This window comes from Thunnus maccoyii, chromosome 15, assembly GCF_910596095.1.
Source record: "Thunnus maccoyii chromosome 15, fThuMac1.1, whole genome shotgun sequence".
Lineage (NCBI taxonomy): Eukaryota > Metazoa > Chordata > Actinopteri > Scombriformes > Scombridae > Thunnus > Thunnus maccoyii.
In genome coordinates, this window is record NC_056547.1 from 11,722,298 (window position 1) to 11,736,847 (window position 14,550).

The following is a 14,550-nucleotide window of genomic DNA, read 5'->3' on the forward strand; positions in this document are numbered from 1 at the left end:
AATTAACTGATGACTTGCAGTTTGTTTTAATCCTACTTCACCCTCCAAAAAGCACAAATACCTCAAAATTGCACTCAAGCTCTACATGAATTCCTTTCCATAGATGATTAAAATGGCATAAAACAACATATAAGTCACTAAAAAACAGTAGAAAAACACTATAAATCCTTTTAGAGATATTTAAATGACACAACATCACCTTATAATCTCTTCTGAGCAACACTTCCCACAGTTTGAGCCTCATGCTGGAGTGTAAAATCCCCCCTACCTGTAAAATCACACAGGTGGGAGAATTTGAGAAGAAGAAGAAAAAAAAAAGAGAAAAACTGGATTGAGGTCCCGGAAGACGTCCTCTGATTGGATAACGGTGACGTTTGGATGGGAGGTGGAAAATTATAAATGCAGCGATGGCGGAGAGAAACAGTTTGTTGTTTGATCAAGAATATAACGGTCTGGTCCGCGCAGACAAGACAAGCAGGCAGCTTCGAGTCGAGTTTGTTGACCTTATTTCTTCCCAACATGAACAGAGTTATTCTCCAGCTTGTTGCAGTGGGATTCTGCTTTGCAGTCGGTAAGAAAATACTCTGATTTATAATATATATAATATAATCTATACATGCATGTTTCCCCCGTTATCTCAAAGCGTTTACTTGTAAAAACTTTCCTCTGTAATAGGATTTGTTAGGGTTGGAGAAGTTCATATTTCAGGAAAAAAACGGGTAAAATCTGCCTTTTTCTCTATGAAGTTTGGTGTGTTTGTTTCCCATAAATAATATATTCAGTTATTATGTGCAGTATTAGTGAGAGTGACTTTTCTTTAATGATTAATATGTTGCATTTCTAGGTTTTGCTTCTGCACGGAGCAAAAATTTCCATGATCTAATTCTAAGAAAATAGATGAGAAAATGTGTTTTGATTCTGTCTCGCACGGTTTTTTTGCGTTAAAAACAAATATTCTGTCATTTCCATTGTGTGTCCTGTTTTTTTTGACGGTTACTGGTTGTGTTGTAAGCTGCAGAGCTTGGGGCTGTTTTCTAACTGGGTGTGTTCACTCTTTTAATACCAGTGGTGTGTTCACATGTTTTCAGTGGCAGACGGGGCTCAAAAACAAGAAGTGGGCACTTTTTTTTTGAGACAAATATGACCAGTGACGCACCATGAAATAAAACATCAAAAAAATGCCCCCCCAGTTGTTTAACATAATGTAATATAAAACTGGCAATGCTTTGGTTTGAAATTAAGTAAACTTTTGGTTACTATCATATACTGATGTTATTATTTCCTGGTTTTTTGAGCTAGTTGAACTAATTTGACTGCTCCAGATGAGATAATGATCAGTCATAACATCACCTGTTTAGTCATCATATCCACGCAAAATATCCTACAATCAATGCAAATTGAAGTCAAGGCTGAGTTATTTCCATCATCCATGGCTTTCACAACTTCTCAGTGCCCACATAGATGTTTTCATTTTGCTTGTTTTTGTCCGACCAACAGTCCAAAACTTTAATTTATTGTCACATATGACAAAGAAAAGCAACAAATCCTCACGTTTGAGAAGCTGAAACCAGAGAATATTTGGTCTTTTTTGCTTGAGAAATGACAATAATTGGATTATCGACTAATTGCTCTACAATTAGTTGATTAATCTATTAATCGATCACCAAAATAACTTACTAACTTGCACAACAATGCCAAACATTCTCTGATTTCAGCTTATCAGATGTGAGGATTTGCTGCTTTTCTTTGTCATATACGACCATAAACTGAAGGGTTAGGACTGATGGAAGTCATTTATAGGCGTCACCTTGGGCTTTGGGAAATTATAATGGGCATTAATGGGCAAGGTTGAAAATGGTCAGTACTTGCAGCCCTAAAGTGCATTTTTATCATCCATCAATGGTTTTAGCTCCTAAAGAGTCAACAAAACAACATGGTAACTGATTGCCACAGTTGAACAAAGTAGCTGCAGAGTTTTGCCGTGTTTACTCCGTGTTTCACATCCCAAAGGCTTTACTGTAATACTGTTATTACAGGTTAGGGTGAGGCAGCCTGTTATAGCCTGGTACTAAGAGGTTCTTTTTTTCCCCCCCAGACGTTATTAAAAGACTGAATCATGTCCCATCCTGCCAGCCATTGTATGAGAAATTCCTCACCTTGTAATGGTTGAAGCTTTGCCCATTTCTCGAATTCCACTTTAACAGAGTCTCTGCAGACTGGGCACTGTATGGGACCATTTGTTCTTTTGTGTTTTGGGGCTATTGTAGTTCATTTTTTTGTCCTCTGCTGCATTGTTTCAGTCTCCTATTTCAAACCACACCCTTCCTAGTTGGAACTTTATTCCCTCTCTGGCTGTTTTTTATGTTTTCAGGTAACAACTGTGACCTTCAGCCCACTAATCCTTCATGTAAATAGTTGTTTGTGACTGAAGAGTGGTTCACGGATGTAGATAATTATATACTGAGGTTTTTTTTTTCCATGTTCAAGTGACCAGCAGGGATGAATCCTTGTGGGTTTGGTTTGTACTCTGGGGAAAAGCAGATGACTTCAGGTGGCGGTCTGGTTGATTTTTGATGTCAACATGTTACAGGCGATTGAAAGGTTTCCCCAAGCACCAGCTGCCTCATAAAAAGACAAAAACATACCTCTGTGCTGCTACTTTTATAGTCAGATGTCAGTAAATTTGTGGAGTTTGGGAGAACAGAGAAGTGACGTTCATTTGTGTAAGTCACATTTGGATCTTTGGTTTTGTTTGAGATACTTTTTTATTTTTTGAAAAATGCAAATGATAAAATGAAGAAGTCATGACTGTCCATGCTTCTTCTTTTCTAACAATTGCAACAAAGAGTAATGATGATAATAATATAATGGCAAATAAATACAAAGAAATTAAGAGAAAATACATAAAAAAAACATATACATGCATAAAAAAGTAGTCACCTTAAACAAATGGATGTAAAGGTATAAAAATTCAAGCTCCAACTTCCCCAAATTTCCTCAAACTTGTCATGTTAGAGTCTCATGGAGAAAGTTATTATGTCTACATCATAAAGATAATGTGAATTCTTTCAATCCAATCATCAATTGAAAGTATTTCTCACCTTCTATTAATAGTATTTCCTGGAGATCCCCCCCCCCTTTTTTAATATACACCCCTTTTGTTTTACTGCAAGTCTAATCTTCTGTTGTTCAGATTTGACTCCAGCACAAAAGCCTTTTTATAGAATTGTCATTACTTCTCTGTTAAAAATGTGTTTGAAGTCTGTTTTATTAATCATCAACAACTAAATCACAAGGGCAAAGACAACAAATTGCCTCATTTCAGCTTTCATCACATCATGGGATGTGTTGTAGCACATGAGTTTAATTTTGGCTCGTGTTATTCACTGTTTTTCTTTCCAGTTGTTCCCTTAAGTGAGCTCTTTCCAAACCTCTTTTTTTTTGGTGAATTGGGAATAAAAAGAACTGATTTTTAAGCTCTTGAGAGGCTGTACTGAACATCTTATCAGCTGCTTCTGTTGGTCACACATGAATAAACTCTCGAGTGACTGAAGAAATCTGGATATTCGAATCAGTAACTGTTTAAAGTACAAACAAAATATCTTGATAATGATGCCCTTGGGTGGAAAATGCGGGTTCTAACTCCTCCCAAAGCACAGATTACCAGAGCGGGTATCATACCACACCTAAAAACATTTCAACTTCAAATCCAGAGCTGTATTCTTCCTTTTATAGTCACTTTATTCTTCTTCTGTTCTGTGATATTGGAATTAACAGGATTTTTTGTTGTTTTAAAGCAGCTTCTGTTTGGTATTTTTGACCTTTTCTCTGTGTTTTGTGCTGCTTAACTTGTCCTTGTGTTTGTAACTGAAGGGTTTTATATCTGTAGTGTCAGTAAAGGGGCAGCAGGTGGCAGCATAAGACAGATATCATGCAGGTTGATTAGTAATGTGCCACACCTGAATACTTTTGAGAGCAACATTGATTGCAAAGAGTCTGAAAGCGCTTTTAATTCCAGGTTTACTCAAAGTGTAAGAGTATTAACTCACAGTAGCAGCATCCTCAAGTGACTAAATGAACAATAAATGTGTTCAGGTGTCATTAATTACAATTTTAATCTGTATCATTGTAGTTTAGAAGATTTCTTGCTCAATAGTTGCAGTATTTATACATACTGAAGGTATAAACGAGTTTTGACACACATGACTTTACTCAAGTATTGAAACACAACTTGAGGTACTTGAATATTTTAATTTTCTGTTACTTTGTACTTTTTCCTCTGCAACATTTATTTGACTGCTATAGATGCATATGAGCACATCAAGTAAAGAAAAAATGGAGTATAGAAGTTAAAAAAAATAAGTTAAATCATTGATAAAAATACAAATCTTAAAAGATTTTGAATTTGCGTTCTTATGTCACCTTTTTCTCACAGTTTAGGTTTTTAAATCTGTTAGTTTTGGCTAACAAAAGTCTTAAAACAACAGTCAGCTGCTCATATATATCACAGAAACAGGTGTGGCTCACTGAGATCTTTCCTCCTGTTCATACTGGCCACGGGGAACAAAAATCCACAGTCCTCGTTTTTGACCAAAAATGTATTTAAAAGTTTATTTGAAGATAATATGAAGCTTTACCCATCTGAGTCAGTCAAAGAAAGTGGAAAAATTCCCTCTTTGTGTCCTGTTGAGCTGTAGTAGAAAGATTAGTAACAAAAAGAGGGAATTAGGCACTAAAAAGACTGTAACATTAAAAGATATTGAATTTATTTGACTTATTTGGACGACTGAAGCCTCATATTAGCTTCAAATAAACTTATTTGCATGGATGTTGCACCTGGCTGCTGTTTTAGGACAGACTCAAAATTGTGAACCCGTCATTTAAGTAACAGTTTTAACAGTATTAGGCAGATTTTAGTTTTATAAAGTATTAAAATATGTGTAAGTTAAGGATCTGAGGACTTGCTCCACCACTTTGTGACCTTTTTAGCATTCAGCATTCAGGACTTCCGGTGCTGTTGTTCTCATGTTGAAAGGTTGCGGCTGCTTGTGCTCAGGTGCGTCCTTTCTCATGCTCCAGTAACGCGGGTGGTGGTGATGTTGGTTGTGTGAGGAGATGTTACATAAAGGAGATTTTATGCTCCAAATGAGAACGTTTCCAGTAGCAAGAGAAACATTCTAGTTTGTTGTTTTTTTTTACTTTCATGCCACATTGTGCTTGAACTCATACAAGAAAAACAAAAAGGAGGGGTTTTGAAGTGCACCAACAAGGACAAATACCTCCTCTGATATCTGCATCGTGACTAATTACCCCTATAATTATGTACTGACACTTCTTGAATGCCAATCTCCTCTTTTATTGTTGTGTATTCTTATCAGACTGGCACCTGTTATGCAGCTGTGTAGAAAAAGTGTCGCAATCAAGGGAGGCGAGGACACAACCAATTACATGTTGAGACACTTCCGCTGCAGTGAACAAACAGTTTAACTGAGCGACATTTAGCTTTAGTGTTCCCATGTGACTTAACCTCCAGACCGCCAATTCGTCCATTTGTGCTGTTGGGTTGAAAAGAAAGTTTTAAGCCATGCAACTTCGCTTGCGTAAATGTTGTTTTGTGTATGACAGGACTCAGTAGTGTGGAGGATCAGGTTGGACTGGTTGGATGCCTCTCAGACAGCTGCACCAGCAGCGGGGGGGTGGGGAGGGGGGGGGGGAGGTGATCTGCAACACGTCAGTCGGCATTGCAGAGCTCTGAGGTGTTGCTAGGTGTGGCGACACTGAGGTCACATGACACAGTATTCAATGTTTTAACTTAAGAATTGAGTTATGTTTGCTATTTTGGTTAACAGGGTTATAAAACCGAGTGAGTCAGATGTTTGTAGGTGCCTTTTTTTTTTTTTTTTTACAGAGGTACTTTTGGTGGTTTGTTGTTTTCGGATAAACAAACTTAATTCGTCTCAGATGGAAAAAAATCTTTCTTTTTATCTCACAACAGAGTAAAATGTGAGATTATATGAGAGTAAGAGCAATAAAAGAGGATGTAAGGATCGTCAGAAGTGTCTAAATTGGAGGCTCCACTTGAATTCGGGTGTAACCGAAACTGGCGGGACAAGGGTGTGTGCGGTTGTTTGTGTACGAAGGCGTGGCTGTGTTTTTCATCTCTGAAGTAAAGAGTTGGGATTATCCCAACAGAATGTGATTAAGTTGAAGCTGTCCCTCAGGGTCTTCTGTCACATAAAACATCTGTCAGATCCTTTTTTAATTTATTTTAAACCCTCCTGTTTTGTGGTGGAGTTTAAGTTAGTTTTGGTTTTATTCTCCCAATTCTACACCCTTTTTTCTTTTTAAGTATGCACTGAAAAAGTGACGCAGTTGAAAAAATCCAAAGATGTCAGCACTTTTGAGTTTTGTGGCTGGATGCAATCCACACCCAAAATGGAGGAGTTGGTCAGCTGGAAAAAAAAAATGTGACCGGTGATGAGTCAGCTCAGCAAACATCGACAATACAGCAGTGACTCTTTTCTCTGTCAGATTATTGTAGATAAATATTGAGTCAGCCATCTTTCTACTTCAGTAGCTGCTTTATACTGTTTGGGTTTCATAAGAGTTTGATTCTAGACCAAAAAGCTACATGTGAGCTGCGTCTGGCCTCACACTAACCTGCGAGATTACTCGTTATTTTGAAACAAAACTGGTAATCTGTGAGGAGTTGAAGACTTTCAGTAATTATTAGAGAGCTGAAATGATTATTTAATCAACGGGAAATTAACTGGTGACTGTTTTGATAATAAATTAATCGTTTGAGTCCCCTTTCAAGCAAATATTTGCTTGTTTTAAGCTTTTTAAACACGATTATTTGCTGGTTTTCTCTGTTTTGTATCATTATAAACGGAACATATTTGGGGTTTTAGATTGTTGGTTGAGTAAAACAAACAATTTGAATATGTTCCCTCAGGCTCTGATGTTTTTCGGATAATTTAATAACTGAGAAAACAAGCAGATTAAAGGATCATGGTAAAGGTAACACCTGCATACTTACATTAAGCCACATAATGTAATCGTTTAGAACAACATTTCAAACCAACAAAACGGTGACGATCCGAATAAACTCAGACGTCCTAACTGATAAAATTTTGTGGCTTACGTTTTTTTCATTGATGCTGCTTTTTAATAGCTTTGCACCTACATGATGTGCATCTAATTGTTTCTTTCAACATTTAAACATTTGGCGACCCCCTTAGATTCACTCTGTGACCACTTTCTGGTGTCCTGCACCCCAAGTTGGAACACATTGGATTAAAGCATTACTTGTGATGACTGAATATATTGTGAATTTAAATTTTAAATGTGTAAGAATAGTTGGGTCTGGGCTTTATTGTCCTTTAAGGCCTGTAAAGCTTTCAAATCTATTACAACAAACAAAGTAAAGTGTTTATATTCCAAAAAATCACTCACTCATTTTACCGGTTTAAACTAAATATACAAATCGTGATCATACAAATGAAAATGGGGGGGGGGGGGGGAGAACTTTCCAAACTCGGTGTGTGTGGGTTTAAAATTGTTTCAGTATAATCAGTGTGTCATCACCTGTCATTCGATCCTGGCGTTGAAACTTGAACGACAGGTTTCTGGCACTTTCACCAAAGTTCACTCCAGCTGCTGTGATGTGGAGGACAGGCGAGTATCTTCCCCCCCCTCCCAGCACGTAGTCACACACTCTGCCTCACAATGGCACTTGGACTTTAAGGCTTGGTGTAACCATGGCAACGGAGTTCATTGAGTTTTGTTCTCTCGAAAGTCTAAAAAAAAAAAAAAAAAAAAAAAATCAGTTTTTCCATTTGCTGAAAGATTGAATCATCACTACCAAGGATCATTAGTTTTCTATTTAAAAACTGTGACATGTAAAATCTGTTTTAAACAAAACAATTTAATTTCCATGAATTGAGAGCCGACAGCTGTGACTGGTTTTAGCCATTTAATCGCTCTGCTTAACATGTGTTTTTGTCTGGAGCGATTCCAGGTCAGTGTTGAACTCTTTCATAATAACAAAGGGCCTGTAGCAGGTAGCTTTATTTTTATTGGAGTTACTGTAACAAATAAAGGTCACAGGTGCGTATTAGATGCGCTTAAGTTCCTAAGAGAAATGGATGTAATAGCGGCAGATGTTTTAAGTCTCAGTGTGACCTCTGAGCCCATTGATCAAGTTATTTACTCAGCATTTACAGTATCAGCTGTCATGGTAATTTTGCCACTCTGACAAAGAGGAACAAGATAAAGATCTCTTACAATATTGTCACACTTTAATACATGTGCACACAGGCTGAGCGAAGTGCCAGAGTCTCCTGGCATGAACGCTATAAAGAATTTTTTCACTCTCAGAAGTAATTAAAACTACAGCTCGTTCGTTGTGTGTAGCTTATCATGTTTCTCTTTCTTAGGGAGCCTCTTGCAGCTTCTGAGAGGCCTTTTTGTGAGGCCATTTTGCATTTAGCGGACTTGACACTTTCTCACTTTCTTATCTGTACCTTTTTAACTCGGTTTATCAGTTATTCTTTGTTCACACTCTCAGTGACTAAGACTTCTTTCACAGCAGAAGTTCTCTAATGTACCTTCTTAAGATTCAGAATAATCAAACACATTGAAAAGTAAAATGATAACATAGTGAAAATTAACTGTATAAGCAAACATGTGCAATAAAAGATATCCAAACTTGATTAGACGTATGTGTAATTTCCCTCACACAGCCATTTTGTCTCCCGTAAGACTTCAAACTAATAGTTTAAATATACATAGGGTACTATTATCTGCAGTCTGGAGTCCCACAGTTGTTTAATAACACTGGTAAAATAGTTCAGGTCAAGTCAATTTTATTTTTATAGCCCAAAATAACACATTTATCACGTCAGGAGGCGCGACAGTGTCTCCATTGTTGTACATACGGAGCAGACAGATGACATAACACCAGTAATCTTGGAGCACTTTGTGAAACCAAAGTTACAAAGTGCCTCACAAAAGCCAGCAAACAACAAATTATAGAATTTAATATGAAATTGAATACATTTGACTAGATTTTAAAATAAAATGGCTAAAACCACTTCCAGTAATAAAATATAAAATAAACAAAAAGACAATTCAAGTTCACGGAATAAAACCTCAAATAAAAGCAGGATAAGCTTTCAGATACGTGTGTTTTTGAGCCATTAAAAACTTTTTAAAGTTAAACCTTTTTGTGAACAAGCCCAAAATAAAGCTCTTCTGTTCTCGAACCCTTTTGATTATAGTCATCATCTGTCAGGAACTCTTTACAGTTTCCAATCAAAACTGTTAAAATGAGTCAAAAGTGATTTTTTACAAAGTCAAAATGATGTTATAGTGATATTTAGATGCTAAATGTTTGCACAGAAAGAATCGGGAGGCTTTGTGCTTTAAAACAATGTATAGTTTGTCAGCTTTGAGTGAAGATTTAACCAAATGTCATCCCATCAGACCCTACAGTATTTGGGCTTGTGCTTGTAAAGTGGTTAAAAGGCAAAATATGATATATAAGAATTAGACTTGGCAGTAGAAATAACAGTAGAATTACAATGTGGAGTGACAGAACTGCAATATTAACTAAATCAAATTAGTTAATGTTAAGTTTCATAGGTTTAAAGAGTTTTAAGCAAAGTGTCAAAGTGTTTTGAGACTGAATCTGAAAAGATGTCAAGCAACTTCCATGTGCTTCCAAGAGCTGGTAAGACCTTGACCATAAAAACCTCCTCTGGGCTGCAGGTCAAAGGTCATCTTGTTGTCTCAGCCATGATTACTGACTTTGTCTGATTGCCTCTTTTAATTGCCAAACTGCATCACCTGAGTGGATGGTAAACCTGCACTGTTTAAACGGTCTCTGTGCTCAGACAAACATGAGAAGATGTTAACTGGGTGCAGACGTATTTATCAGCCTACATTTTAACCTAAATTACAGCCTGTTGCAAAGGTTAATTCTTCTGTTCTTCCTCTTTCCTCTCCTTTTATCTCTCTCCCCTCAAACTCTCAGGTCAAGCTCTGCAGTGCTACAAATGCAAAGTTGGCTTCTGGGACCTGTGCATAACCACTAAAACCACGTGTGAAAACGGGGAACAATGCTTCAGTGGTGTCGGAAAAGCAGGTAAGGAACTCAGGGGCTAAAAATGTCACAGTCAATACTCTCCTGACGAAGCTTGTCGTCATCGTTCACATGAAACCCCGCCAGCTACATTCTCAAAATGCGTAGCTTTATGTTTCATCACAAGGTGGAGTTGTGAGGGATTTCTACTAAGCTGGATTTTAAGTAATTAAATCAACAAAGCCTTTGTGGAGTTTGTCAGTTATTCTAAACCATGTATACGCACTCCAGGAGGTATTTCTGCGTTGCCTGGAGGTTCATGGAAAGTTTAAGTAATAACTAGTAAATTTACAGTTACCATCAACATGATTCAGTTGTAAAGCAATTGAGAGTGTGTGAACACTATAATGCTAGTTGGCAAGTGAGCAGAAAAGTTCAGTTAGCTAAAAGTAGGCTAATGGATAAATAGTTTAGATAATACAAGCAGTTGAAATACCGTAGTTAGCTAAAAGTAATAAATAAACAGTTGAAATACAGTTGGCTAAAGGTAAATGATATAAACAGTTGAAATGGTTGGATAAAAGTAAATGAAAATAAGTTGCAGTAGTTAGTTGAAACATACAGCATCTGCCTCTCCAAGTGGTACAAATACAAACTTGCAACCTAAACAATGACGATCCAGTTGTATGAAAACATTATAATAACAATATCCACTTTTATATGATTAATATTGTTAAATCCAATTACATATTTGGAACATGAGGCACTCATCTGATAGACCTGTGGTGATATGTAAGAGTCACTGGTTCCAGGTTTAAATTAATATTTCTGTTGATCAGAAAACAAAAGACTGAAGAAAGTTGTCACTGTTCATTTAAAACAATTTCAATATATTTTGCAAAAGAAACAAACCAATCATAGGAATGAAGAAGGGTATACATTTCTTCGTCCGCTATCTTTATGTTCTTAAAGTTCACATACTTTAAATGTATCCAGCTCAGGATATGATACCGTCCTGCCATGTTGGGTATTACTTATTTTGCTGGACACCAGTAGTTTTTCAAAGATACAGGTCGCTGATTACTTATGCTGTTATCAATCCAACATATAATACATCACATAACCAAAAATGTCTCAAAGGGTTAAACATATTCTCCCAAAATATATTTTCACATGACCAGACGATGTGGGAATGATTGGCATTTATGTGCCAAAACAATGCTTTTTAATTCTTACAAATGAATTCCCTCCATTTCCTGTTATTTGTAAATGTGTGTGGTGTTACATTCATCTACAGATGTGTGAGTGGTATAATTAACTGTGGGGGGGGGGTAAGGGGGAGAAATAGATTGATGATTAAAATAATTTCCGCTCTAAACCAACTCTCCCCTTTTGTGCCTTTTTTGTGTTTGATTTATCAAGTGTTACAGATCAGTGGTCAGATCCACATCTTTATGTTTTGAGATATTTCTAAGTGTTCTTAAAAATGGTGATTACGATCACTGACATCTGTCTCCACTTGAGATAGATTATTCGAAGAATCCACCGGGTAGCTCAATCTCTCCTTTTAGTCTGACGGCTCAAACAGCAGCGTGCGTGTTGTGAATGAAAGCTTTCGACAGTCAATTAATAAAATGGATTTTAAGCTTTAGGTAGATAATGTACTGCAGTGTTGCAGGGGAGTGAATAATTGTTCTTTTTAACTTAAAGGACAATACCAGCGGTGTTTAAATGTTACAGTGAGCAAACGATGTAAACATCCATCACTTTCCTGTCATTTCTACACAGTATGAAAATCAATAAGCAGCTCTTATACATCCTGGTTTGGTTGATACTGTATTTATTTATAAAATACAACAGACTGGTCAGAAATAGAATAATTCCTGACTTATTTTCATCCAATGTAATTATATGAACAGTATCTGTACTTTTTTTCATATTGTTAATACTTAACTAGGCACCAGTTAATCTGTAGCGGAAAAGACACAGACAGAGGAGGGAAGTTTGAAAGTATCAGGACAAACTAACTCTTGATTTTTGATCTCTTCATTGGGTTTGTTGGCAAAGATGTAAATAACATCACACTTATCCTTTTTTTAAGGAGTAAAAACTTGTACTATACAATTTGTATTTTTAGATTTCTGTAATTGGTTAAAAACTGTTTAAAAATCACCAAAACTGGAGTCATGTCTTCTCCAAACAACAACAACAGAGCATGCAGTGTGTGTGAGTGAATACCTCTGTCCATGCAACACCATCCAACCAGTTCAATCAAACACAATGAACAATGAACGCTGACAGTGATTTATGTTCTCCGTTGCTCCACAGCCGGCTTCGTGGACATCAAGACCAAGGGCTGTCTAATAAAGGCTGAGTGCAACCAGACCAAAGACGTGAATTTCCCCTCCAGCAGCAGCAACACCACCGTCTACACGATGACTAAGACGTGCTGCGACACCGACTTGTGCAACAAGGCGCCCGGTCTGCCCGGTGTGTCCGGGCTGCCGCTGGCCTTCGCCACCATCACTGCTCTGTTTGTGGCTAACGTCCTGGTTTGATGGATGACACAAAATGCAAATACATACAGACACACACAGAAAACAAAAACTACATACCACCCACACACCGGCACTACATAAGGATTAAATTAAATGATCTCGGCAGACATGAGCTCTTTAATCATAGAGCTTGATTTCATTTCCACATGGGTCTTGTGTTTACTTTCCTTCAGGTGTATTGTACTTTATAATTTCACACACGGTGTTATTGTTTATAAATTGTCCCTAAAATGTAATTCCCTCTTTTTTTTTGTATTTTTTAAGATTTATCAGTAAGTTGCCTAAGCTGTCATTTCACTGTCAGAGATATTAAAATTAGTCGACAGATGATGAAAAGTGTAAAACGAGTGCATAACACCGACATATAGATGATTTTAAGAAGTTTACCGCCTGCTTAAAGGGCCCTGCAATTAACTTTCTCCACATGAATAAGCGATATATAATGTTTAGCTTCAGGGCCGAGGGTGTGAATCCTTCAAGCGTTTCACTGTATGACTAAATCATTTTTGCAGGTCAAATTAAGTGTTAATACAGCTTAAAGGAATAGTTTGACATTTTGGGGGAAATGCTTATTCATTTAGCTGAGAGTTGAGATCGATACCGCCCATGTCTGTATGTTTAAATATGAATCTATCAGGAATCAGGAGGCGGTTAGCTTAGCTTAGCATAAAGACTGGAAGCAGAGGGAAACTGCTAGCATGGCTCTGAAAGGTAAAGAAATCTGCCTATCAGCACCTTTTTTAAAGCTCACTGATTAACATGTTATATCTTGTTTGCTTTATCCAGACAAGACATGTTGTGGGTCTTACACACATTAGTCATAGTGAGCTATTCTTTGAGCTGTTAGGTATATTTTTTTTTACCTTTTTTGACAGAGCCAGGCTAGCTGTTTTCCCCCTTGCTTCCAGTCTTTGTGCTAAGCTAAGCTAACCACCTGCTGTGCTGATGCTTGACATTGAACAGACAGATATGAGTTGTATCGATCTTCTGTCAGCCGAAGAATCACATTTCCTAAAATGTCAAACTATTTTTTTAATTTATTGCCTTTGACTCACTGTATTATGATTTTTTTTTTCTTTTTTTTTTTTTGGTCATATATTCAAATACCAATATCTAGATCTAAAAGTTGAAAACATTTCTATTTCAAAACAGCACCTATTAATTTGTTGCCAGTTGCTTTGTGTTCACATAATTACAACTTATCTAATAAAATGTATATTATCCCTTCACTAGTGTCTGTGAAAACATTTCTTTTTATTTTGTTTTGCTGTTTTTTTTTTTCTCCTCTTTTTGACACAAACTGCTCCATCATTTCTGTCTTTAACCTGTTTTATTTTCAATATTTGTGTCAAATTCATTCTGCTCATTGCTCATAAGTTTTTCTTGCTAGTTTTGAATGTGTGTGTGTATATATGGGAAGAAAGTGATGACATCAATCATGATGTTGCATATATTGAAATGTAATTGAGATCGCAGCAATTTGAAATGTGTCAAGACTGATCACGAGATATTGGCTTGGATTTCAACATGAATCACACGGATGAATAAAGACAATTTAAACCTTCCTGAAGCGGATAGTTTTGTCATTATTGCTCAAAAAGAAATGTGTAGGCCTGTCTCTTTTTTTTCCCCTTCTTTTGTGAAATGGGTTATGTAGACAATTCGAAGAATTTAAAGAAGGCAATGCAATCCTCAAATTGGGCAGAATAAGCCGCTTCCTGCGACATTTGTGCTACTGGCGTGATTTGGTTCCTGTCTTCTAAATATCTCCCGGCTTGTTGCAATCCCCCAGGACTGACTTGTTGTTCAGGTTTCAGTGCCACTAGTATCATGATTTCAGATCTGCTACAGAGCAGACAATTTTCATTCCTATGGTACGAGAACATTTCTAGTGTTGAAACCTGAGAT

At 36.9% G+C, this 14,550-nt stretch overlaps 1 protein-coding gene across 1 annotated transcript; it reads left to right on the top strand.

Annotated features, from left to right (window-relative positions):
* Positions 1-408: 408 nt before the first annotated feature.
* spaca4l (sperm acrosome associated 4 like) lies at positions 409-14,212 on the top strand. Its single transcript, XM_042434573.1, has 3 exons — positions 409-571; positions 10,037-10,147; positions 12,413-14,212. Exons 1-3 carry the CDS (start codon positions 520-522, stop codon positions 12,640-12,642), a joined length of 393 nt encoding a protein of 130 aa, XP_042290507.1. The 5' UTR covers positions 409-519; the 3' UTR covers positions 12,643-14,212.
* The last annotated feature ends 338 nt before the right edge of the window (positions 14,213-14,550 follow it).